The sequence below is a fragment of the Pteronotus mesoamericanus genome, unplaced genomic scaffold (genome assembly GCF_021234165.1).
Source record: "Pteronotus mesoamericanus isolate MK-2021 breed Mesoamerican mustached bat unplaced genomic scaffold, CSHL_Meso_final contig_265, whole genome shotgun sequence".
Taxonomy (NCBI): Eukaryota; Metazoa; Chordata; class Mammalia; order Chiroptera; family Mormoopidae; genus Pteronotus; species Pteronotus mesoamericanus.
Window position 1 is genome coordinate 716642 of NW_026555113.1, and position 26454 is coordinate 743095.

At 55.7% G+C, this 26454-nt stretch overlaps 1 protein-coding gene across 3 annotated transcripts in view; it reads left to right on the forward strand.

Annotated features, from left to right (window-relative positions):
- DPP6 (dipeptidyl peptidase like 6) overlaps window positions 1-26454 on the forward strand; it is a 484609-nt gene that overhangs the window by 216646 nt on the left and 241509 nt on the right. The window contains exon 1 of one of the 3 annotated variants that reach the window (XM_054574778.1): window positions 1959-2324. The exons of the other annotated variants lie outside the window; for them this stretch is intronic. Within the exon in view, the coding sequence (XP_054430753.1) occupies window positions 2268-2324 (57 nt within the window). The 5' untranslated portion in view covers window positions 1959-2267. Of the gene's footprint in view, window positions 1-1958; window positions 2325-26454 lie in introns of those variants that run through there. 3 annotated transcript variants of the gene reach the window in all.

Consider the following 26454-nt stretch of genomic DNA (forward strand, 5'->3'; position numbering starts at 1 on the left):
GAGGTCGGACCCACCCCCGGGGGTTTGACGGGAGAGGAAGCTGGAGGAGCGACCGGTTCTGAGATGCCCGGGAAGGAGCCTGAACTGCTGACACAGAGTTTGCAGAGGGACGGTGACCTCGTCTGTCACCCAAGTCCTCCGGGGGCCACTGTGGCCGAGTTGTGAGGGGACAGAGGCGGCTCACTTCACCGCCCAGCCCTCCTTCCCGAGTCTTTGCGGCTGGAGCCCACACGGCAGGGCCGCTTGGGGACCTCGGTGGCCCCATGTTTCACTGGGAGCCTGTCACCGGCTGCGGACGGAGCCCCCTGAGCGCCTGCTGGGCCGGCACGGGCCCTCCCGTCAACGCTGCGGGTCACCCGTGTTCCCCACACGCTGAGAGCAGGGCCATGACAGCGGATTCCACAGGGGTCCTCGGCCCTGGGGGGCCCGGCCCAGGGACTCCGCGTCCTGCAGGGGACCCCGCTCTCAGCCCCCGCCCCCTTCAGCCATGTGGAGGGCTTGGCACCGGGCGCTCCTTGCTGGCGCTCTGGGCGGCGTGCTGCACCTCCCGGCGCACGCGGACAGGCTCAGGCCAGGGTCCTTCAGGCTCTGGCCCCAGTGACCAGGCAGCTCCGCCCCCTCTCCGGACTCAGCGGTCACCCCAGAGGGACACGGTGCCCTGGATTTGGCTGGTGTGTTTTGTTCAATGATGGGGGGTCGGGGGCTGCGGGCGGAGCTGCACGGGGGCGGGCGGCCGGCGCTTCCTTGACCTGCTCTGCGTCCTGCGGGCGCGGGCCTGCCCCCCCCCCCCGTCTTACAGAGGAGGGTGGCCAGAGGCAGCGAGGCCCACGGAGGGGCTTCCTCGCTGAGACCGTTTGCCGGGCTGCGTGCAAAGGTGGCGGTGCTCGCCCAGCCCACCACGTGCCCCACCCGCAGCCCTGCTGGTGGGGGCAGAGGGCAAGGCTGGGAGGAGGCGAAGGGGCCTTAACAGAGAGCCCCCTAAGGCACAGAGGGGACACACGAGGGCCCTGGCCGGCAGGGAGGCCACGTTTCTGGAAGACCAGCGGAGCCCGCCTGCAAACTACCGCGAGCAGGACCCCCCAGAGAACTCCCCGCGTGGCTTTCTCCTCTCCTGGCCACCTGGGTCGTCCACCTGGGTCCTGCGGGTCCTCACAGGGCTGCCCGCTGCCGGCTCTGCCCCAGCGGCCCGGAGCTCCGGCCCCAGCGCGGAGCCCTGGCCTTCCCACCGGGTCGCCCCACGGGCTCTCTCCTTGGAACCCTGGAGGTCCCGGATGGTTTTTCAAAGGCACACAGGGGAGTCTTCGAGTTACCAGAGGAGACCCAAGTTTTCTGACATTTAAGGAAAAAATAAAGGCCGAGATTTCCGCTCCTGGCTTCCGGCACGAGCAAAGGGGTTGTGCTTTGGTGCCCGCAGACCGCTCGCCTCCGTGAACGCGCCGGGCACCTGGCTGAAGGGAAAACAAAGCACCTCCCTCCTGTGGCTCCTCAGGGCCCCCGCCCAGATGCGACCTGCGGGCCTACTCAGGGGGCGCTGCTGCTGCTGCGGGGCGCGCGGTCGGCCACCTGGGCCGGGCAGAGGGCGGGGACGCGTTCCGGGGGCTGTGCCCGGGCGCACCCGGCTGCGTTCGCGTCTGGGTCCCGCCTCCGTCCCAGGCGCATCCTCCCCAGGCCTCTGATACCCCATGGCACCCCCTCTTCAGCCTCCTGTCGCACAGCGCGCCCTCTTCTTCCGACTGTCCCTCCCCCTTCCCTCGCGCCCTTGTCCCCAGAGCCCCCTCCATCCCCGCGTCCCCTCCCCGACGCCCCCTCCCCAGCCTCCTTTCCCACGGCGCGCCCCCTGCGCCGGCGGCCCCTCGCCCCCGTCCCCGCGCCCCCGCGCCCCCTCCCCAGCCCGCCGAGCCGCAGCCGAGCATGCGCCGTGCGCCGGGAGGCGGGCGGGCGCGGCGCGCACACTCGGGTCCCCTTCCTGCACCGCGCCGCCAGTTGCCGGTTGCTAAGCAGTTATCGTTGTTTCTGTGGCGATTGCAGAGGCTGTTGCTAATTGGAGAAGCCCCGCTGAAGGCGCAGCATCTCCCCTCTCCGGATCCGCTCCCCGGTCTTGGCATTGCAAGGGGAAGCTGGGCTGGTCCGCCCGCCCTCCCCGGCGGCGGCCGTGCGGTTTGGGAAGTATGGACTGAACCCCGGTCCTCCCCGCCGATTGCGCTCGGGTGGCTCCAAACTCAGCGTCCGATCGCACCTGCCCCCGAGGCGGCGAGCGCCCGGGAATCATGACTACGGCCAAGGAGCCGAGCGCCTCCGCGAAATCCGCGCAGCAGCAGGAACAGGTAACGCCGCCGGGGACCGAGCCTGGGCGCGTGTGCGCGCGTGTGCGCCTGTGACACAGAGGAGAGCGGGGCTTCTCGGGCGGGGGGGGGCCGGGGAGGTTGTGTTTGCGATGACAGTAGCGACCTGAGCCACAAGGCAGTGAGGTGAGAGCGAGCGCTGAGCGGGCGCTGCGGGGGCTGCCTTCCCCTCGCGCCCCCGCCCGCGCTGGTATTTTAAAAAAGATCCCCTGGTCTGTCCATCACGCGGTGCAGGGGAGCATCAGCTGAGGTCAACTTGGTGAAGGGACTTGGGACAAAGGCCTTTCTGGGCAGAGCTGCCTGATCGAGCTTGGGTCCGTTGTGAAGGTTTCCAACTACTTACAATTTTCGGGGGGGGGGGTGGAGGCGGCGGCTAGCCCCCCTCAAAGTTCAGCCATCCCATCCTCCTGTAGGACTTTGCTTTGGTTCCGGCGTAAGTCCAAGGGGCACATGCTTAAAGGACTTTTCCTTAGGTAGCTGGGTCCCTTTCCTCCTTTTTCCGTAAGGGTTTCAGAAGGACTGAGCCTACAGCTGCTGCTCACCCCTGAGTGTTTGGGGCTTGCAGGGGCTCCCTGTGGGAAACGCTGCCCAGGTCTTACAGGGCTGTCTGGGGGGTGCCCAGGACGGCACTGGGGTCCCCAGGCAGCAGCGGGCGGCCCCCCATCGGCTGGGTCTCGGGGAGTCATGGGGCCTGCAGCAGCGCTGTGCACTTGTGCGGATGTAATCCCTCCTCGGGTACCTGGAGGCTGCTTCTCGTTCCTGCTGTGCCCGTCTCCCCGGCGCCATCAGGGTGACCCCGGGGCCCCGGAGACTCCAGGTGCTGCTGGCTGAGCCGGGGAGCAACGGCACAGGCGCACGCCCCCTCTTTATTTCACGGCTGTGCTGCCCGGGATTGGGCCCAGAAGGGAGCCCCCTCCAGGGCTTGGGAAAGCACAGAGCCTTCTGGGGGACCTTGTGTGACAGCCTCGTCATCTACGATTCAGAGACCGTCCAGAGGCAACTTAAAATCTGTATGTAGTACGAGCTGCATTGTTTTGGTTATGTCCTCAAACCCCATTTTCGATTAAAAAAAAAAAAAAAAAGACCGTCTTATTACTGCTCCCAGCCTCACCACCGGCAGCTCAGGGACACACTCAAGGTTTGAGTGGCTCTGGGCGGGCGGGACACGGGGCGATCTGAGGACGCTGCTGTCCCGGGCAGAGCCGGCCGCGCTCGGTGTGGCAGGGAGCCCGAGCGCTCGCGGTGGGCACGCCGCGCCTCCTCCTTCACGAACCTTCCGCCGAGGATTTATTCAGCAAAGAAGCACGTCTGCCCTGAGTCGGCGCCCTGGCCCCACACTGGCCGTGACGGGCATGCCCCTGGGCTCGCAGGCCGCACCAAGGGCTCGGGGAGCGTTCCTGTCGCGGCGCCAACCCCAGGCCTGACTGTGTCACGTCAAGGGGGCTCCAGGCACAGGCCCCGGGGGCGGGGGGCATCAGGGTGCGGGTTTGGGGGGATGTGTAAGCTCCTGTCTGACGTCCTGCCTTTGGACCTTTGGACATCACCCCCCGCCCACGTGCACATGGTCCAATCCTGGAAGGCTTCGGCGGGCGCCACGGTGACCGCAGGGTGGCTGAGGGTCCGGGTGCCTCTGGGAAGGCCCTGTCCCTCCATTCTCAGTGGCGTCTTCCTGACCCCAAGATACGCACAGAGCTGTCCTCCCCCGCCGCCGCCCCATGAAGGGGAACAAACAGGGGGGTCCACAGCAGAACGGGGGGCAGGAGAAGCCAGGCGGGGTGGAGCGCAGCGATCCCCCAGCTCAGGCAGATGCGCTGGCAGGAGACCGTGGTTAAAACCCCAACAAGCCGCTTGGCGGCGGACAGGCGACCACGGTGCTCATTTCGCCAGGACGTCTCTCCTCCCGCGGCCACGCTGCTTCTCCTGTGTGTTTGGGCCGCACGCCTCCGGCCGAGTCCTCCCGCTCTTCGCTCGGTTTTGTCCCTGAATGGGTAGTCCCGTTCCCAGGCCGGTGGGGATTTGCAGGGAGACCACGGTGGAGGAAAACGGTGCGGTGTTTTCTAGGAGAGAGGAAGAGAGAGAGATGCTGGTTTGTGGTTTGGCTGGGGTTTTAAGTGGGGATTATTTAATTGGACTAACTTCTTAGCTTTCTCCCAATCACCAATCTGTCTTTTTCTCTCTCTCTCTCTCTCTGTCTCTCTCTCTTTCCCCCCTTAGCCAAGGACATGTTTATTGATTTTAGAGACAGGAAGGGGGCAAGAGAGAGAGACAGAGAGCAGGACATTGATGTGAGAGAGAAACATCCACCGATTGCCTCCCACACGCACCCCGACTGGGGGGTCGAACCCTCAGCCTTTTGGTGTATGGGACAAGGCTTTAACCGAGCCCCCTGGCTAGGGCCAAGGCTTATTCTATAATAGAAACCCCGTGGCGGCAGCACCTCACGCCTCGTATTCAGGGTACTGGTCTGAGGGTTCCAATGTCCAACAATCTCGAACAATTTACGGTCCTGGCACCAGACTCCCATTTAGTCGCTAGCGGGCTGGCTGAGGGACGTGCCGTTTCTTACCTTCCTTGACAGTTGGGAGCCAAGTGTGTGGGTGGCGCCTGAGGATTATCACACGTTGATGAAAAAAATCTAAGAAAGGGTATAAAACCAAATGATTTCACCTGTTAATTACAGATTGCTGGGACTTTTCCTTTTTTTTTTTTTTTTTTTTTTTTTTTTTGCTAAAACGTACTAAAAATAGATGAATATGTGGGTTTTTGGTTTTTTGTTTTTTTTTGGATGCTCTGTGAACACATCGGAATAAGCCACAGGGAGGACAGACTTCTAGGAGACTGTTCTTGCTCTTTCTCTTTGGAGATACTAAAAGGGACTTTTCAACGGTGCACTCACAGCCCAGAAATGTGCGGAAACTCTCTCTGAAGCTGAACAAATCAGACGGGCGCTGCTCGGTGAAACCTGAGTCCGTAGCGCAGCGGCCCTGGCTCCCCACCTCCTGCCCAGAGTCTAGCCCGGTCGGTCGCTAAGGCAGAAAAAGGGGGGGGCTGGTTGGATTTAAATTTGGAGCATCCTCCGAAGCAGCCTGATTCGCTCCTTCGAGAACCAAAGTAAGGGACTCCTCCCCTTAAAAATCAGAAAAAGCACCCATTTGTTTTAAGACCTGGCGTCCTGGCGTGGAGGGACGCACCACTGGGAAGCAGCGATCAGACATGCTGGGAGGGTGAGAGATGTTCGAAGGCTGCGTCTCCCGCCTCCTGTGAGCCCTGCGGCAGTTCTGCTCCACACCGAGCAGGAGGCTGTTTGTGTGTGTGTGTGTGGCCGGGCTGGGTCGGGGGCCTGTACCCCCCGAATCACAGAGCTGGAGGAGGCCTCTCCGGCGCACCTGTGACCTGCTGCACCCTCGTGGGCTCAGGAAGCTCACAAAGAAATAAGAATGTGTCTCTCCGTAAAAGAGCTTCAAAGAGCCCCTTCACACATTGGAGATACTGTGTTTGTCAGCCAACTTGTATCCTTTCCTCTGCGTTACTGGGTTCGGTTCCCTCCGTAACTTCTCTAGACGGGAAAACCAGCTGGCACTTGGTGTGTTGGCACTTGGTGTGTTACAATTGTTTTCGTTGCTTCTCAGTTTTCTTCAAGCTGAGCCTGTTTGAACATACAGCCCTGCTGTGTCTGTTCTCCTATTAAATCCTGGGCCCCCCGGTCTCAGTGTTGACGGCCAGGTGACATTATTTAGCTGAATCATTGTAACAGTAATGGCATTACCGGGGAGCTTTCTGAAGCGAGTGCAGTGTTATAAACAGCACGTTCTGTAAAGTGCGCATTAAAATTCATGGACAAGGGACTTCTGCGCGGGGACAGACCTCCCATGGGCCCAGAGGGGCCTTCCCAGCTGGGACTTCAGACAGTCCCTGTCCAGTGTTCTGTGTGTTCAGCAGTAACATTAGATACTGAAACAGAGGACCCGGGTTGGACCATCATAATGGTTACATTTTGTTTGTAACTGTGTTAAAGGAAAAAGCAAAAAGACCTCTGCAGTGAAAATAAATGCGGTACTGAATAAAATCAAAAAGTGGAAGGCCCTGGCTGCTGTGGCTCAGCTGCTGGGAGCATCGTCCCGTAGACAGAACTTTATAGATTCGGTTTCTGGCCTACCCGGGGTGCAGGTTCGATCCCCGGTCAAGGCACATGCAGGCAGCAACCCATCAATGTTTCTCACATCGATGTCTCTCCTCCTCCCTCCCTCCCTCCTTCCCCACCCCCTTCCTCTCGCTCTAAAAGCTACAAAAAATGTCCTTGGGTGAGAATTAAAAAAAAAAATTATAGCGGAAGGAAACCTTGGAAAACAAGGTTCACTATTATGGCTTCACTTTTTATGAGTCTCCCCAAGGCGCGGTGGAGCTTTTGTGGCTCAGAAAGTGGCCATGGAGTTGGCCCTTGGACTGAGACGGATCAGCTCCTCTTCTGCCTGTGCCCTAAGCTATGTAAGGCGGCGTCAGCGGAGAGGGGCTTGAGGGGCTGGGTGAGGAAAAGGGACGACAGGCTTTTAAGATCGTGCGGACACACCTGCAGAGCACGCGAGCTGCAGGACGGGGAGGGGAGACGCTCGGGCTGCAGAGCGGGGTGTTGCGTGCGGGCGTCGGGGGCAGAACACGTCCTAGCGCCCTAGAGCGTGCGTGCAGAACAAGAAAGGAATCTGCGCGGGGGCCTCCCCGGGGAGACTGGACAGGGCGGCAGGTGAAGTCTCTGAGGAGAGGACAGAGGGTGGCCGGGGCGATGTGCGTCTTGGAGGAGGGGCGCGGAGTGTCATGGCCGGAGCCGACAATGGGGTGATGAAGCAAGCAATTACCTGGAAGCCGTACGCCGTTGTGCTGTGGCGTCTACAGGTAGTTCCCAGTCGTCTGAGAGGCAGGTCACAGGACGTATTAAAAGACATCAAGAAGCAGGTGCCGCTTACTAGACTCCACGAGAGCCGGGCGAGCCCAGGTGGGCTGTAGGCGGGGCCCACGTTCAGCGCCAAGGGGAGGCAGCTGACTGTAATTTCTGAAAAATGCCCCTTCCGCGTCAGCCTTCCTGGGCTTCGCTGGCGTTCCTTTGCACTCCTTTTTAATACTGACATTCCTGCGGAAAACTTAGCCGAGAGGTTCAGATGCTCCGGAGGAGCCTGGGGGACGTGGAGGGGCTGGGGAGAGCTTTCCATAGCCTTCCCCGCAACGTCGTTGGCCCCGGCGCGCCCGCGGAGCGTGTCAAGGTGCTCATCGCTTACAGTAATGAGCGGGCGCCGCATTTCCGCCTCGCCGGGGTTTGTCGCTTTATGATCATCTATGGAAATGAGCCGTGCACGTGTGCGACATGAACAGATTTATTTCATTTGGCGGTCGACATTGTTCACCCTCTCGCCACGGCAAAGAGAGGGCAGAGGGAGCCCGTGGATGAAGACTTCTAAAACTTGGGGAAAGTAACGTAATTTGAGACAGAAATGGTGCTGGAGAAGCTTTTGGAGATCAATGGTTGTTTGAAGTCCTTGCTTTAAAAAGACCAGGCACGTCGAGGTTGCGTGTTCTTGTATCTGATGTGTCCTTCTGTGGTGTGCCAAGCCCAAATGAACTACAATGTTTTTATTTCAAGTGTTTGGTTGGTGACAGCGTGGCCTGAAAGTTTGGAAACCCTAATGAACTACAGTGTTTGTATTTCAAGTGTCAGGTGCGGTTACATCGTAGCCTTACAGCAAAGGAGGCGTTCACCTGTCAACTTGGGTGGAATTTAAGGCTAAGTCCTCTTCGTTGTAACTCCACAGGGGGCTCGCCAGCACCCTCAAGTCCGCCTCCGGCGACCCGTGTTCCGTGGGTGGGGGAATAAGTAAGTGAAGCGGGGGGCAGAGAATTTTCAAGAAAATTGCTCCCGTAACGTGATCAAATCGAAGTTTAGTGCCAGACCTCCTCCTCCTCCCCCTCCTCCCTCCCCCCGCCTGCTGGGTCCTTTCCCAGACTCTGCCGCCCTGTCCCACGCAGGCTTTCGTCACCGATAGCTGGTGCCTGTGACACACTGTCACATGCCCGTCGTTGAGGCTGTCAGACCCTTCCCACGTGCCGCTTGCTCGTCCTGCCCTTGCTAACCGATGGTGACCCAGCCAATCTCTATAAAGATGTTAGAAAGGAGACGCGCCGCCCTCCTCGAGAGCTTTGTAGCAATCTTCACGATTCACTGTCGGTCGTGAAACCCCATAGAATTACTGATGACCGATTGGAATCTCAGGTACGAAGCTAGAGCACAGGGGACGGAAGGAAAAAGTAGGGGGTTGCGTTGCACTCCTTAGCCTAAAACTGCGGCGAGGTCCCAGCGAGGACCACCTGAGTCCCCCCGAAATCACAGGCGGGCTTTGCGTGTCCTCGAAGCACCTGGTCACCCTGTGTTCACGTCGTTGCTGGTCTTGTGTCAGGCGAGTCGGCCTCTCTCGGCCCCCAAGTCGAGGAGGACTTGCTGGTGATGGCGTTGAACGAGCAGCAGCCCCTTCTTAGGAGAAACGGCCGTGAGCACCGGTACGGACTCCGGGGCCGGCTCCACGCAACACGCTACTGATTGATACTAGAATCTTTCATGGCAATTTATATGTTATTCCCCGACTAGCATCTGATCCATTTTTTAAGAGATGTAACTTCACCTGCCAGAGCTCGTGAGAAGCTGCCTGCGATGCTGAGCATCAAGCCCAGCTGCTAGGTCATTCATGGGGAGCGTGGGCTTCTGGGAGATGCTTGTGTAGGTGCCCGCATGTGGGGAGGCGGCCACCAGCCCAAAGGCAGCGGCAGGATCGGCCGGTCCAAGTGGCGGGACCCGGCTGTGTTCGGGGGGGCTGTTTCAGAATGTGTTCCAAGGTCAGGCTCTGTCCCCCGACTCCTGAGAGGCTCCCGTGGTCCCTCCCGAAGACAGTAGCAGTTCCCGCTCAGGGAAAAATAGCCCAACCCCGGCAAGATGAGGACCCCAAGCAAAGGACTCGAAACCTGTCCCCCTGTTTCCTCCTGTAGAAAGTCATGTGCCCCAGTGCGTCCCTTGGGTGGCAGTGATGGATGTTTTGAAACTAACGAAAGAATTTTACTTCTCTGCATTGAAGAGGCTGCCGTACTCTTCCCGTCGGAATACCCAAGGCTTTTCCAGCGTCCACTCGGTGTGGGGGCTCTAACCGCGGCACTCCCTGTGTGGCTCAGTGGGGCCCCTGATAGGGAGGCACAAGGCAACACCTTCTCAGAGCTAGTGGCCTGCTCGGTGCCCCGTTCACGGCACACAGGTGGGGGATCAGAGGAGGGTTCCTTACTTCGATGAACAGCTGGCGCGGTCCGAGGAGAAGCCAGCTGGGGAAATGCGGAGCTCGCCGGGCCGGCGCCCGGCCACAAGAACAGCGAGGGTCCCGTCTGGGCCTGGGTCTCAGGCCCGGCTGAGCCGGCAGCCAACAGTTGGGGGGCGGGGTAGGATGTGCCGGTGGGTGCGGAGGAATCCAGGAAAAGAGGAAGATGCTGACGTAAGAGGGTTTCAGTGGTCCCATCGCGTGGAGACTGTTAGAACAAGAGTGGCGAAGGGGTCGCCAAAGACCCCTACTCCAGAGAGTAGGGGAATTCGGGGGTTACATGGAACAGGGCCGAGGTCGGGGGCACCAAAATCACACTTTGTGAGTGGGATTATTTAATCTAGGTGTGTCTCCATCGACTAGAAAGATCTGGAAGCTTCTGGTTGTCAAAGGCTTCCTGGGTTGGTGAAAGTCCAAATAAAATCCAACTTAGAAGCAGCGGGGGTATTTTAAGGCATGATGGTGTGTGTGTATAGTAGTATTTCTTGAAATAGCCTGAGGAATTTTTAAGAAGACTCAAGACAGTTCAGGTTCCTGGCTCTGACTTTAAAAACCGAAATAAACACTGCAATCTCTGCCTCAGTGCCAAGTCATATGGTGCACAGTTAAAGAATGAGATTAAAACTGCTTTATCATTGAAAACTGTAAAGCCCCAATGCCCCACGCTGCCATCGTGCATTTATTAATGTCGTCCGCTCTCCCACAGGCGGGCTGGGCCGGGCCGGGCGCTTTCACCTCCGCCTCGCCAAGGCCCCGCGCTTCCGGGAGTTGGCAGGGGACACGGGCCTTGGCTTGGGTGTCCCTCCCGTAGGGTCCCAGCTCCTCCGCGGCCGAGGGACCGCGGGCACGTCTGGTCCGTTGGACATCTGGAGATAACGCCTGTCCCACGGTCGCTGTGAAGACGACTCTGGTTAAGCCCAGACTGCTCTCCTTGGCCCGGAGATTCCCAGCCACCGTCTAAGGGGCGCCAACTCCACGGCCCGACAAAAATGATGGTACCTGCACAGGCCTTCCTAGGGTCAGCATTTGGCGAAGACTCGTGTGTCCGTTCTAAGAGGGGTGGTTCTGTGACGACATGACGTGATCGATGGGAAGGCGTTTTGTAGCCCGTCTTGCGCAGTGGTGTTTGGACATTTGTGTTAGTAACAGAAGGCATGCCCCCCAAGGGGAGAGGGCAGGTCTGGCTGCGGATGAGGGCAAAGCACTGGTCTGGCGGCCCCGAGACCCGCCCGCGGAGCCGCCAAGCAGCGTGCAGGGCAGCAGCCGGCGCAGCAGACCCCGCGCCGCAGGCCCCACGGCTCGGAGGGGCCGAGGCACGCAGCTGGCACGTTGCGCATGCACAGCGCCATTCAACTTTTCTTTTCTTCTTTCTTTCTTTTTTTTTTTTTTTGCACTAAATGAAGCAATCCCTGGCGAGACATACTAAGTAATATTATACTAAGAAAATTAATACGAAAGCTGATATAAACTGGAAACTGCAAAGGAAATAAAGGAATTAACCGTTATAGAGGCATTAAAAAATCCTTGTCTGGCGATCCGATGGGAAAAGGCCTACATTTCGGGCCTTCTCTGCGGGGGTTCCTGCCGCGCTTTGTCTGGCTGACTTACCGCTGTTTCTCCTTTTCATGACACTGTCTCTAGTGACTGGTGACATTCGGTTTTTCATAGCAACTTTTCACATCTAAGTCATTAGTTACTTAATGGGTTGCTTTCGAAACAACAACAAAAAACCGAGGGCATAGCAAATGCTTTTCTCCCCGACTTTTAAAAATAAGGGGTGATTAGTAAACGCTGCACACTTGGGAGTGTGCAGTAGGCGGTTTCCGCCCAGCCGGCTGGCAGTCTTCGCACGCATCAGTCAGAACGTAGCTAAACCTCAGGGAAGTGCTGACTAAGTAGCTGTCTCCCCTGGGTGCTGTGCGGGGTGCGGCGGAGGCAAGGCAGGCGACTAGGGGTGAGGAGTCGGGTCAAAGGGCCCGCGGCCCCGACAGAGGCAGAGGAAGGACCGGTGAGCCGTGTGGGTGACGAATGTCTAAAGGAAGTTCTCATAGAGCTAGGAGGAAACAAAGTAGGTTGAGATATTTTTAATTACTATTTAAGGAGCTGGTTAACATTATTAGAAGAGGAAGTGGCATTTTTTTCCCCCGGGCGGCTCCACAAGGCAAACTCGGGGTTGGCCGCTCGGGCCTTGGACGGCGGCTCAGCCCGGAGTCAGGCAGCTCAGGCCCTTCGTGGCCTGGCTGGCGCCGCAGCCGCCCCGTCCCCGCGAGGCCCACCGCGGACAAGCACGATAGCTGTCCCCGCAGACACCCGCTGCGCTGCCCCTCCGAGAGGGGCAGGTCTGACTGAGGGCCCTTCTTGAGCATCTGGAGACTTGACTGGGGTGCCTGATGCACCCTCCTCAGCACGCAGCTGAGCGTCTGAAGGACACAAACACCGGTCCCTCGTGCCTCTCCTACACTGAGCACGCCACCGTCCGCGTGCAAAATGGAGCCGTGAACCAGTACACGGCTTCCTCCCCGGGCCTCCCCCGGGACGGCCCACGGAGTCCAGGGCTCTGTGGTTCCGTGCATTTTCCCTTCAACAAATGGATCGACTCTCCAGAGCCCAGGGGGAACTGCAGCCCGAGCCGCGACGGAGCGGCTCACCTCGCTCCCCCCGCCGCACCCCTTCCCCTGAGCTCTGCCCACATGGGCCCTGCCCGAACCGCGTGGCATCCGCTGTGCATGCTGGGCCCGGCCACCCGCCACGTCCAGTCCTGCGTGACTCACATCCGTAACGTAGGTGAGTGCCCTCTGGTTTGTCAGCTGGGTGGACAGAACACAGGCGGATAAGAAAGGGCCCTTGTGGATGAACAGCCAACCTGGGTCCCCAAAGCCCTTTTTCTTTCTTGTCTTGTCTTTCCTTTTTTTTTTTTTTTTTTTTTTTTTTGGATGTTGAAGCTTAAGCACCAGGCATTTTCACATGCTAAAGTGATTTGTGAAAACAAACGAGAAACGGGAAAACTGAAGGCTGCACCGCCTTCTCCCAGGTGCCAAGGACGTTGCCTTGAGTGTTGGGGACTGTCCTCCCAAACACAGGTGGGAGAAGTGCTTTGAGGGAAGAAAGGAAGGAAGGAAGGGGGGAAGGAAAGGAAGGAGGGAGGGAGGGAGGGAGGGTCAAGGTGAGTGGAAGGAAACCCTCCCTCTTTGCCCCCTGCCGGGTGCACGTTGGCCAGCTTGGTTGAACGGACAGGTTTATGCGGGGCTTCCGGTGCAGCTAAGTGGCTGAAACACTGTCTTAAGGAGAAATAAAGGAAACGGTCAAAGGGTGGCCGATAGCCCAAGGCCGTGGGGGGCAGAGGAGGAGGGGCCCCAGCTCGGATTCGGGGTGTCTCAGCGTGAGCGCCGGCGCCGGCACTCAGCAGCGCGGCGGCGCTGGACAAGGTGGGCGGCCTCGGTTTCCACGGCCCCCAGCAGTGTGGCCGTAGGAGGGAGAATGACAGATGGATACAAAGGTTTATTTCGAAGAAAGCATGTTTGCCGCATGGAATGGAGCCGTTTATTTTTCCTTAACTGCCGCTGTGCTAGAAATTGCACAAATAATAAGCTGCATTTGCGGCAGTTAGTCTGCAGTTTCTGACTCGATTAAATTCACTTAGACATGCGGCTGGGTAGTTACGCTAAGGTGCTTGGAGCTTAGTGGCGGCTTATGAGTTGTCAGAAACATATTTGTTTGTAGCTCAGATCCCTATCTGACTCGATTCGGCAGCAATGCCACCGAGAACTTGGGGTGCTCACGCAGCTCACCTGTCACTCTGCATGCAAAGTACTCCCTGTTTTTTAAACGTACTGAACGTGACCATCTCACCGTGTTGGCCGAGTTTTGAGGTGACTGAATTTTGGTTCCTAGGAATTACGGTCTCTGTAACAAGTGGATACATGCTTGGACGTTTTTGATGAGTTTACTTCCGGAATATCTCCGTTGAAATGTTCAGGGTTATGTATTAAGTTGCCGTTGCTCGTATGAGGAAATTATACTTAAAGAAACAGATAGTAATTGAGTCCAAGGAAAGTACTGAAGAAAATGAAGATCCTTGTGCCCCAAGAGCTTGGCCTCTGCCTCTTGTGGAGCCCATGGGGGCTCAGAAAATGTTGTCAAATCAACACTAAGAAAAAGAAACACTGGGTTTTTCACTTTGATCCTAATTTCATGAAAGAAACGCGAGAAACCTTCTAATTCTGTAGTAGCTTCTGCACTGATTTTAATGTCTTGAATTTTAGACCCTACAGAAAATTTAGACAAGCATCGGATTTTAAATTTTCAAGGAGCAACGCTTTATGGGAGCATCTTCCCTCCTCACCTCAACTCACCTGTGCGTGGGCCTTGAGAATATTCACGGAGACTGTGGATTACGTTGTTTTATTTAGAAGGTGTGGGGGAGTTTTTAACGTGGTCGGACTCCTTCCTTCCCTTCCCTCGCTCGCTCTCCCTGTGCTTAGGAACGGCAGTTTTCTGGTGGCGTTATCCTGTGTAGAGTTTAATGCCTTTCTGGGGGAGGAGAGCGATCTTGGGAGAATGTGGTTGACCAGCAAGTCAGTTACACCCGCGCCAACCACACGGCCTTCGGGACGCCCCACCTCTCTGCCCGCCCCCTGGGCCTCCCAACTGAAAGCCCGGGTAGCGCAGGATCGCGTCCCTGAAGGTTCTTCGCGAACGATTTGTACCCCGCTAAAACTCTCTAGAAAGATAAGTCCCTCGATTTCCCTTTGTTGAGCACCTTGAAAATATCTCCCTTCGGACTGACGGCAGCATCCCTAGAAATCGCTGGCAGGCGGGATGTTACACCTGCGAGGCAGGGATGGAGAGGTTCAGTCCTGCACCTTTGTCCAGCAGGACGTGTTGCTTTATTTCTTCTTGTAAGTGGAGTGTAGCAGCAATCTAGCGCCGTGTGTCCCCAGCCATAGGAATGAGCACGTGTGTAAGAGAAAAGAGAAACAGCTGCCCAATCGTTGACCGTTTGCAAGCATGTTGGGGGCTGTTGGCGTCACCGATGAGAGGATGCGCGTGTGTCCCGTCCGACCGTCCGTCCGTCCGCCCCGCCCCCGCCCCAGTCTGACCTCTTGGCAGTGCGGCCTGCGTGCCAATCTTTGCTTGTGCCTTCGGGTTTGCAGCTCGGGAAGGAAGCTGTCACGTCAGAGGGAAGAAATCGGGGGTGAGCAGCCGAGGGTCACCTAACCACACGCCCTCCGGAGTGCGCGCCGTCCGAGGTCACTTTGGCAGGCCTGCCGTCTTTTCAAAGCAGAAATGAGGTTTGATAAGTGTCTATTTTATGTAAAAATACAAAGGCAATTTTGATGTAAGAATTGGAGGAAAGCAATCACTTTTTTTTTTTTTGCCCTCAAATAGTTTTTGCTCTAATGCAGGTAAAACATTTATTTCCTACGACAAGGATAAAACTTCTCATTTTCCTCTGTATGATTTTAATATCCAGAATAGAGTAATAATACCATCATATACTTGTACAACATTTGCCATCAGTGCTAATAAAAATGTAACACAAGTGACACAGGCAATTAAAACTTCTTTAATAGCCACATTAAGAAAGTTGAAGAGACATAGATGGAATTGATTTCATACTCTATCTTCTTGAACCCAATACACCCAAAATCTTTTTAAAATTTTTTTAAATTTTCACCTGAGGATATGTTTATTGATTTTAGAAAGGAAAGGGGAGAGAGAGAGAGAGAGAAAACATTGATGTGACAGAGAAATGTTGATTGATTACTTCCCATACGGGCGCTGACAGGGAATCCAACCCGCCACCTTGCTGGTGTATGGAACGGCGCTCCGACCAACAGAGCCAGCCACCTTATTATTCCGACATGAAACCCGTATAAGAAATCCTTTGCATTCTTTGTCCTTACTACATGTTGGACACTGGATGGGTACTCGCACCCACACTGCCTCGGGATTCAGACTAACCCACTGCAAGAGCTGAAACTCCGTATGTGGCCGCGGTCCGCCCTCTGGGTCAGCGGCTCCGTACTGTGCTTGGGTTTCACATAAACTGTCTCACTTCCTCTTCTACTAACTTCACTTCTACGGTAAAAGGAAAGGTTCGTCTCCAGGAAATAGACGCTGTATCTAAGGTCCATATCATGAAGACACAAACTAGGCCATCGTAGTTCTGTTGGAGCTTATGCTGGCAAATATAATAATTTTCTAAAGTTGTAGGAGAAGTAGTATTATTTCTATGTAAATATTTCCTACAAACTAACTGAGAAAAGGTTAGTGTACGTTCAGTACAGATGTTTCTTCGGCACGTACGAGATGTTGAATACACTCTGGGCACAGTGGATAATGAGGAGATAGAAGCATATTAAGTTTAGTGAGTTTTGATTATGTGCCAGGCATTGTTCTCTGCGCTGATAGAATCGACGCTGGTAACCTGGGCTAACTGACCAAAGCAAATGCATGGTGATTTCATAAAACCTGCCTGCCTTCTGTCCCTCCTGCCCTCTTTAAGAGGAATCCTGGCTCTGAGAGAAGGCAGCAGCCACAGCTCCTTGAGGAGGGAGTTGAGAGGAATTTGAGCCTGGGGATTTTTTTTCAGGCTATTTGTGATCTGCTCCCCGGGGACTGGTGGCGAGTAGAAGCGGGAGGCGGGCACACACAGGGGGTTCAACAGTTGTTCTTCCCTGCCTTGCAGAGATGGGCCTGTGGGCTTGGGGTTGTTTGAAGTGAAAGCGAGACTTATAGGAAAGACGCTGGGGTTGCTGATGTGGCTGAGGAGTCAAGTTTTGGGGAGCATAGCAGCTCTTTGCACACAGGCCCTCCTTTTGCTCATTTGGAAGGTGGCTGCCGCCAGGTTGCACAACCGCACCCCTGGCTCAGCCCCTGGGAGGGAGCGCTCGCCTCCCCAGCACCCCCACCTGCAGAACCTCGCGGAAGGGCTGCCCGCCCGGCCAGTCACGGGTCTGGACGCCACCTGCAGACCCTACCTGGTCCCAGGGCCGAGGCCCGTGGAGCCCATGTCCTGAATGTAAGAGGTGGGCATTTGATAGACCTCAAAAGCTTGTGCCATGTTGTTTTGCTGTGCACGTTGGTGTTTTTAGAAGGAAAGGCATTTGCAGTTAGGGAATCCGAATAGCTGGTTTTCCCATCGATTTCCTGCAGGCAGCATAAGCCCAATCTGACTAAAGCAGCGTTTCGTTTTTGTTCTTTTTAAATTTTAATTCCAGGTTAAATTCCATGTGATTTTGTATTGGTTTCACGTGTACAGCTTAGCGGTCACACAGTCACATACTTTGCACAGTGACTCCTGGGTTGTGGTTTTGGTCCCTGGTTGAGGTGTGTATGGGAGGCAACTGATCAACGCCTCTCTCTCTCTCTTCCCCCCTTTTTGCTCCCTCCCTCCTTTCTTCTCTCTCTAAAATCAATAAACATATTAAAATCTTTTGGAAGAACACCCACAGGACTTTAACGAGACTCTCTCTTCTGGGATGGAAATCCCATCCCCCAAAGAAATGGAGTGACATTTTGAATTAGGTATTTACTCTAATGATTGAGAGAGAGAGGGAGCCGTTTGGTCCTGTTTGCTTTATTTTCATGATAAACTGAAGATTTGGATAGTGCTTTCGTGATTTATTGGGAACCGTACCCAGACTGCTGGTATTCAATAAATATTATTAATGACCAGAGCAAAGACACTAGCGTTTCCATCATACACGCAACCCTAAATGTTCAGCCCAGGAGCCCATTGTTAATGAGTTCAAATAACACATATAAATGTTGCCTCTCTGTTACCTGAATAGCTCACCTGTTTGGAGGTTTTATTGTCAGGAACCGCCAAATAACGGGCATGCATCATTGTAATTGAGCCTTAAGCCTGACACTTTTATTGAAAAAAATAGATTTCAAGTTATTTTTCATACATAAACACCGCTAAGCCTGTGCTTCCCTGGTGGAAGCAACTACAGGTGGGGATGACCTTCCGTCCCTGTTGCAAGGAAACAATCAAGCCTCCCCCTCTCCTCTCCTTGAGATTTGGCAAAAATTGATCCGCCCACTCTCCGACGACCTGTAATAAAACGAGTGTACCGTGTGCAGCTCAGGTCATGAAGATGGCCCCAGATGCTGTCTGTCTGTGGCGATGTCGCTCTCGGGCGGCCTCAGTGCCGGCTGGGAATGTGACGAGGCCCCTGACTCACGCGAGCTTGGTCTTCCGCATTCCGGAGTCATCCGGGGCCCGAAAAAGTCAGAGCTCAGAATCTGCGTGGTGATAGAAGGAGAGCGCAGGTATAACTACGACCGCCTCCCGCCGTTGGCCCGGAGGCCTGGTTCAGCAGACCCAGGACTCGGCGCGGCACCAGGGCGTCCGCCGGTGTCCCTGAGCCACAGCCAGAGAGGCTCATGCCGGCTCTGGGCTCCCTGTTCATCGAGAACGCGCGACCCTGGCAGCCTTTGCTGCGGCTGTTCGGCCTGCGCACGTAGCAACCCTTGAGCGCATTTGCAGGCTACCGTCGCCACACCGTATGATATGTGTCATTGTTGCATAGAAATAATGCCACTTTGTTTTCCCGTGGTGACTTTCTCTGGAGAATTAGCTGCTCAGCTCCGAGTCCTCTCCTTTCCCCGGGGGGAGAAGGCAATGAAATCACCTCCCCGTTTTCCACAAGGAAAGGATGAAGGAGGGGAGGCGATTTTTTTCCCTTTGGTCTGGGCCGTACCCAGCGAGTCCCGGCAGGGGGGCGGGCCTTAGCCAACCCTGCGGGAAAGCACACGGGTCAGACTTCTGTTCCCAGGGAGTTCACGATGTTTCTAGAGAGAGAAGAGCTACATGGATCTAGGTCTCTTTGGTTCAACCGTCATATTTTGCTTGAAGTCCGGTAGCTGCCGATCGCTATTGGGGTCTGTAATAAAAGATGGATACTTCTGGGGGGAAAGTTTGGAGCGTCTAGAATTTAGAGCCAAAACTTAGAATGAGGGGTATCAGGGCAAAAGAGAACAATTGAAGCTTATTAGAATTATGAGGATGACAAACAGTTTATAGGGTTTTTATTTTTTAAGTTTATATGCCCTGGCCGGTGTGGCTCACTGGATTGAGCGCCGGACTGCAAAGCAAAGGGTCCCCCGTTCGATTCCCAGTCAGGGCACAGGCCTGGGTTGTGGGCCAGGTCCCCAGTTGGGGGCGTGTGAGAGGCAACCACGCAATGATGTTTCTCCCCCTCTCTTTCTCCCTCCCTTCCCCTCTCTCTAAAAATAAATAAATAAGATCTTAGATAAAACAAATCATTTTTTAAAAGCCTATTGATTTGGGGGGCGAGAGAGAGCGCGAAACATTGATTTGTTGTTCTACTTATTTGTGCATTCATTGGTTGATTCTTGCACGTGCGGACTGGGGATCCAACCTGCAACCTTGGCATGTCTGGATGATGCTCTAACCCACTGAGCCACCTGGCCAGGGAGTGCATAGGTGTTTAACGAGCGTTTCGTAGGCAGGATGACCATATTTCCCGATTTCTGTAGGACAGAGCTGGTTTGTGCCGATCATTCTGGCTTGAGTTTAAGAACACGCTCTTTCATTCCCACTAGTCCTTTGGTTTGGCCAGCAAGTTACATGATCACCGTCCGTCCTGATGAAGAATTAATATCTAGAATAGCAATGGGTCGAAAAGAAGACTTTGGCGACAATAATTTTGAGGGCCCTTCTTACTCTACTTCTATCTGGTACCTATGTCCATCTTTTTTTTTTTTGGCTGCATTTGATAAAAGAAGAAAGTAAGAAAAATGACAACACTCTGCCCAAGCTGTTGTGACATTTCCTTTCCACAGGAGAACTGGAATTCAGAACCCAGCAACGCCAGTGTGTGCATTCACACTCTCCCCCCAGCCCCGACAAGGTCGGGGAAACGCGAGAAGCCAAAGACGCCAGTGGGTGTGAAACATACATGCCCCTTTCGCCTTGATGAGTTCGCTCCTTAACCGTCGCCATTTACACCGGATATGTGAGTTGCTTTTGCGCGGACAGCAAAGAAAAACACAGACACTATGAGCCCTGTGATAACTTGCAAAAGAAATCTCATTTGCCCAGGCCATTACACCTCCGCTCTGCCTCCTATGAAAATATACATTAGCAGGAGCGATGTCCGTACTCTAATGCTTTTAAAACAGGAGTTCCATTTGCGTTTCTTTCTGGGGGCCCTTCGGTGGCGGTGGTTATTCTTCACGTTGGCTGGATCGAGCTCTGTGAGGTCTGTGGTCTCAGGGCGGTCACCGTCTCGGAGCCACAGAGCGCCCGCCTACCATCAGGTGAACAGAAGAGGGGCAAGTTTATGCCTTAGACCTCCTTGCCCCTTTGTCCTCCCTCGGGAGGTGGTACGTGCCCAGGACCAGAAGGCAGCCTGCGGGAATAGGTGTGGCTTTGGGGGCTGCTGGGCCCCTCGGGAAAGAGTCCGTGACAGCTGATGAGGAGGTGACGAGGAAGGCAGAGACGCACAGTAAAGGTTCATGAGAGCTGAGACCGAGTGCCTGACGCCGCATCCCGCAGCAGGAGAAGGAAACTCTCCGGGCGGGGAAGGCGCTGGAAGAGGCTCCTAGATAGTAGGCGGAGCAGCCACCTGAGTGTTTTTTTGATGAATGTCACCGATGGCGTGTTCACCGAGTGCGGCAGAAGGAAGGGGGAGCGGGACGGGGAGGTCACTGCGTGGGCGTCGACGAGGCCTGGAGAACGCCCTTTTGCCCGTCTGCCCGGCATGGTCGGAAAGAGAAGGGCGTCCGGTTGGCTTCCAGTTTGTCGCGGGGACCATGAACTGGAACTGTTAGCCAGAAGGGAGCCTCCGTGACCCCCGCGCGCCCTGGGATGAGGGAAAGTGAGGCCGTCGAAATAAAGGGCTTCCTTAACTCCCGAGGTCACTTGCTCATCAGAGGCAGGAACAAGGTTCGCGCACACCCTCTGGGTCCCTGGCGTCACCGCGTCCCCACGGCGAGCAGGAGGGAGGCTGCCGTCCCACCGGGCCAGGACGCAGTGTGGGCGAGGCCGGACCGGGAACCTGTCACCTCACAGACCTGAGCCCGGTCAGGAACCACACGGCAGTCATTTCCTCCTCTTTCTTGTGCAGGCGATTCTTCCGAAACCTCCTGTGGCAGCCCAGCCGGGGTTGTCCGGAAGCACCGAAAATATCTCAGGCTGCAGATGGCCCTGTTAATAGGATCTTGCCTCTTTCTAACACTTATTACAATCTTTTTCCCTGAACAGTTTTTGTAACCCTCAGCCGAGGATATGTTCACTGATTTTAGAGAGGAAAGGAGAGGGCGAGAGAGAGAGAGAGAGAGAGAGAGAGAGAAAATCGATGGGAGAGAGAAACACGGAGCAGTTGCCTCCCGTATGCCCCCAACTGGGGACTGAACCCACAACCTTTTGGTGCCCAGGACAACGCTCCAACGCACTGAGCCACCTGGCCAGGGCTCTCATAACAATTTCGAATGGGACGTCAAACCCCTCGTTTTGACCTTAGAGATCTCTCAGGGAGGCACCCGTAGGCGGCGGGGCAGTGATGTTTTGTTTTCGCATTTACCTCAGCGCCCCCCGCTGGAGCTGTGGTGGACACGTCTGTTGCGGACATTGTCCGGCATCCACACGTCCTTCCTGTGCGCCACACACGGGCTTTCCAGATCGCGCGGTCCGCTGGCACTGAGTTCAATGGCGGTTGTTCTGCACCTGCTCAGACCAACCTGGGAGCCCCTCGGGGCGTCCCAGTCGAGTTCTTACGTGCCCTGTGTGGCTGAGATGTGGAATTTTAAATGTGACTGTATTCCAGTTAATTAGAACCGAAACAGCCCCGCGTGGCTCGTTCTAGGTGTAGTTCCAGGCACGGGTATTGGGTATCGGGAGGGGAAGCGCGGCCCCTGAGTGGCGGGAGGGGCAGGAGGTGGGCAAACAGGTCGTCACTGGAGGGGACCCGTGATAGGCTGCCGGGCCCTGTGAGTTGTATCACGAGCATCAGGAAATTCTGCCAAAGAACTGGTGTTTGTGTCTCGACGATGGCGCTGAGTCCCCAGCGGACCCCAGAGGGGAACAAAAGATGCCTTTGGCAATTGGGAAAATGTATACAACTTGGCTGGGGTGTGGGGGACAGAGCGACCCAGAGTCCCCGCCGTGGGAGGTGCACGCGCATCTGTCTCAGGCCAGAAGTCGCCCTGCGCTAGGTACACGTCTTAGCCCCTTTCTACCATAACGTGGACCCATTTGGACTTTAGACTCCCCTTCTGGATGTGAGCAGGCAGGGCGTCCGGTCTGGGGCAGGGTCCTTCCCACCTTAGACCTTGCAGCCTTGACCTCCACCCCGTCAAGCCCAGGGAGCGTCTTCACTCACGACTTCCTGTGACACTCCCTTCAGGACTGGGAGAACCCCCTGGTGTCGCCACGGAGACCCCGAGAGGTCGCAGCTATGGCCCCGTTGTTGATAGTGGTCCACAGGCTCCAGCTAACACAGCAGCTTCACACTCTGAGCCCGGGCACTGTCCCTGCGTCATTCCTTCCTCTTCCCGGGGTCCGCAGACCCCGAAGATAAACTGCTTTCTCTAGAGCCTGTGCGCAGACGGGGTGGTATTGGGTCGGGCGTGCTGAGGGGTGATTTTGGAGGTTCATTCACCTGCCATCACCTCGCTCGGCAGTCCCCAGTGCACAGGGGCCGTCTGTGTGGCTTTTTGCAAGAAGAACAGACTATTTTTCCCATGACCTACCTGCTGGGGAGGTACGAAAAGTCTCCCCCAAGCCCCGAGGGGTGCATTGGAGCTCTGCTAATAGGCGGCGGATCGCTGGTAGACCAGAAGTCTGCGGATGAGAAGCCAGGGCTCGCTTTTGTAACTGAACCTTTCGGGCCTTTGATGATGTGGCCCTTGAATCCACGCTGTATCCAGAGAGTCACACTAACCTGTAGGGAAGCTAATGTGGCAGGAAACGGAACAGAAGGGAATTGTTGGCGGGCAGGGAAGACCCGGCTTTGGAAGGTGATCGTGGGGGAGAAGAGCCGACGCTTTGCCGTTCTCGCGGTCTGTGTTCCCGGCGCGCTTCGAACCTGTCATCTCCCAGGGTGGGCACAGCCTCACAGGTGACGGGACTGTTAACTCAGCGAGGGGGTGGAATAGCGAGCGCCAGTGAGCGGCGAACAGCCCGCTGCAGAGCGGAGCCCCGTTCTCAGCGGCCATGAACACGCCCTCTCGCTTTCCCTAAATAGGGCTGCTGTCCACGCGCCCAACGACACACCCACCCTCGCGGGCGTGTTTCTTGGGGGACAGGCTACGCGTACAGCCTTCATGTTTTGAGCTATGCGTGTGACGGGGCCACGGGTCACAAAAATTGATGACGAAGGGATCAGGAACATGTTCTCCGTTACATCCTAACCTGAGCTCTTCCAACATGTGTGGCACAGAGATCACCTGCAGGGTTTGTCAAAATACAGGCCCTGGCCCGGTGGCTCAGTCGGTTGGAGCGTTGTCCCGTGCAGCAAAGGTCACAGGTGCAGTTCCCATGCATGGCACCTGCAGGAGGCAACCAACCCCTCTCTCTCCTCTCCCTCTCTCTCTCTCTCTCTCAATCTTTCTCTCCCGCTCCCGACCCCCCTCCCTCTCTCTCTAAAGTCCATAAATGTACGCTCGGGTGAGGATTTGAAAACAGTGCAGGCTCCGATTCCGCGGATCGGGCATGAGTCCTCAGCATCCGCCTTTCCAACCAGCTGTCTTCCGCCGAGGCCGCGGCAGGCCCCCGGCTAAGTGCGTGGGCAGCAAAGCTTGGGGTCGTTGCCCGCGTGTCCGCGCACTGTCTGTGTGTCCACGGTGGAGCAGCCGTCTGACCAAGCTCAGGCAGGAATCTCTCAGAGGTTGAAGCGCAAGGACCCGCGGAATTGGAGAAATTAAGAGCTGGGGTTGCTTGTCCCAGGATCCAGGCCTAGAACACGGGCAGACCGCCCGCGATTCTGGGCTTTTCCTGAGGAGCGGCCACAGGAAGCCTTCCTTTGTCAAATCCTATGAATAATCTGTTTACTCTCATGACATCGCTCAGAAGGCGTGCCTGGCCCCCTCCCACTCCCGTCGCCCGCCCATGACGCTGAGAGCACTTGCTGTCACCGTCCTTGGGAACAGTGGAGAACGCTGCTTCGGGGCACGGGCGCCGGCGGGCGGCGGGCGGCGGGCTGGCTGCCCCGGAACAGCCGCCCGGTGCCCGCAGGAGGGACGCCCAGCGTCAGAGAGGCCGGGATCAATGCCGCTGCCGCCACCCCCATCTCATTAGACACGAGCGCTCTGTGCCCCCACCGAACGGTTGCCACTGTTCCCTTTTGGCTGTTTTAATAGTTCTGCTTCACGCCTATTTGTTTTTCCTTATTTCCCCGTGTCTTTGAGGAAAACCCGTCTTTCGCCGCACAGCCCAGTTTGCAGAGATGCCATGTTTGACTCTGGGAGGAAAGAGACATATTTCTCCGTCTTTTCCCCCCAGTGGGGAGTTAGTAAACTGCGATGCCTTGCATGTGAAAGACACTCGTGTTTATTTCCTATGAATTCCTGGAAGATGCTCCCCGTTTTAAACCTCGAGCCCGGTTGTGCCAGCAGAGCCAACACAGTGACAGGTGCTGGGCTGTCATTCCCGGCCGTGAGGACGTCGTGAGCAGCCACGGCACCGATTGCCGCTGGACACCGGTCCAAGGCAGGGCGCCCACGCCACGTTCGAGGGTTGAAAGCAGTGATCTCCCCCCATGACAACTCGTGAGGCGTCGGCTGCCCCCACGGAGCGGGGAGGCTGGGTAATCTCCGCGGTGCCGATGTTGCCGTAGGGAGTGTGGGGGAAACGTGGCTCTTCTTCCTCACAAGACACCCCGGGAGCGTGACAGGCGCTTCACGCCATTGCGAGACTTGGCATCAGGGAAAGAGAACTTCCGCACACAGTCAAGGGGGAAGGAGCCAAAACAGCACTCAGCTTGACATCTAGGCGTTTCCCCAACATCTGATTTTACCCAATTTTAGTGATTTGGGTCAGTCATTAGCGTTTCGTAGCGTGTGGTACTGATTTCTTTTAAGGCTTTTAAAAACGCTCACTGTCATGGACAAAACGTCACGGGATGGAAGAGGACGTCAGCGAACCCACGTTCCTTGGTCGGGTCTGTTGGCGTCAGAAGTCAGGGTGTAAGTAGCCTGTTTCTGTAACAGGATCCCGAGTCATTTTTGTCACGTAACAGAACAAAGGTGCGATCCCGCCAGTGAGGAGGAGGGATATCAGCTTTGTCGTTCTGTTGGGCGCTTCTTTAACTTATTCTGGTCCTGGGCATTTTACCAACACCGCGTCTTCCGCATTGTAAATATGCACTGGCTGAGTTTATATTGTCAGTTTTGTTTTGTTTTTTTTTTTAAAGGATGGGGAGGAAAACTTCATGAAAGGTTCTCTTTTGAGTGCTGGCTTTTCCTGAATCCTGGGTATTTTGTTTCCCTTCCAGGGGTGTTTCTCGCATGTTGTTCACTCTGGAATAGAAGGCTCGGGGAGCAAAGTAGCAGGGGGCCAAGGGCCGAAAGACGGGACGTCCACGCTCATGATAGCAGCTGTCACATGTCCCAAACATACCTAACACCAGCCTGCCCCATTGGGAAGTCCCCCAGACCACGGTCCCTTCTGCCATCACCTGCAAATTCAGGGTCCCCCTCAGCACCTTCAGGTTCAAGGAGTTCACTGGAATGATTCACAGGACTCAGCCTTAAAGTCGCGGTTCCAGTTTATCACAGGGACAGGACAGAGATTAAAATCAGTCTTGCATCCAGAGGAGTCCCCGGCATGGGGCTTCCTCTGTCACCTTGCAGGGGCGTCGTGGACAGGTCTGACTTCTCCCCACAACAGCGCGAGTCAATATGCCCACCAGGGAAGCTCCCCAAACGTCGGTGTCTAGGGTCAGGACGTTCGACCCGCGCAGACACGGGGGAGCACCGCGAAATTGACCTTGGTCTCCAGCCTCTCTGGGGGTCAAGCCACTAACCATGGGACTCAGAGGCCCACCCTACAGTGTAACATTAACGCCGGCTCTTGGGTCTGGACCAAGACCCTTAGGTATACAAAGAGATTCTGTTTTAATAGTTTTGTTTTTAATTGTACAGAGACATTCTTATTAGGCAGCGCATCGCGAGGCCTTGGAGATTGTACCCCAAGAGCCAAGGGCAAATGCCTACCCTCCCTTCAGGCCATAGTTGTTCTTAACGACACGCAGACAAACCAACAGGGGCCCCGAACGGTGGTACGGAGGCCGGGACGCGGTTGGTAAGTTCGAGCTTCATGTGGCTTCCTCCTCACAGACCTGAGGAAACTGAGGCGCAGCAAGTTTAACTGGACACCTGTTTTCAGACACATCATTGAGGGGCAGATCGGGGTTAAAGCTGAGTGGAAATGGAAAAACGCATTTAAAATTATTTGCAGGTGGCCCTGGCCGGTGTAGCTCGGTTGGTTGGAGCGTCGTCCTGTGGACCAAAAGGTGGTGGGTTCGATTCCTGGTCAGGGCATGTGCCTGGGTTGCGGGCTCGGTCCCCAGGTGGGACACGTTCAAGAGGCAACTGATTGATATTTCTCACTCATATTGGTGTTTCTTCTCTCTCTCTCCCCTGCCTCTAAATTCAACAAACATTTCCTTAAAAATAAAATCATTTACAGATCATTTAGAATATACTCAAAATAACCCCATATCTAGTTCCAATTCCAGTAAAAGTAACAAGGACTGTACTGTTACGATCCCCACAAGTATGAGCTCAGAAATTAGAGT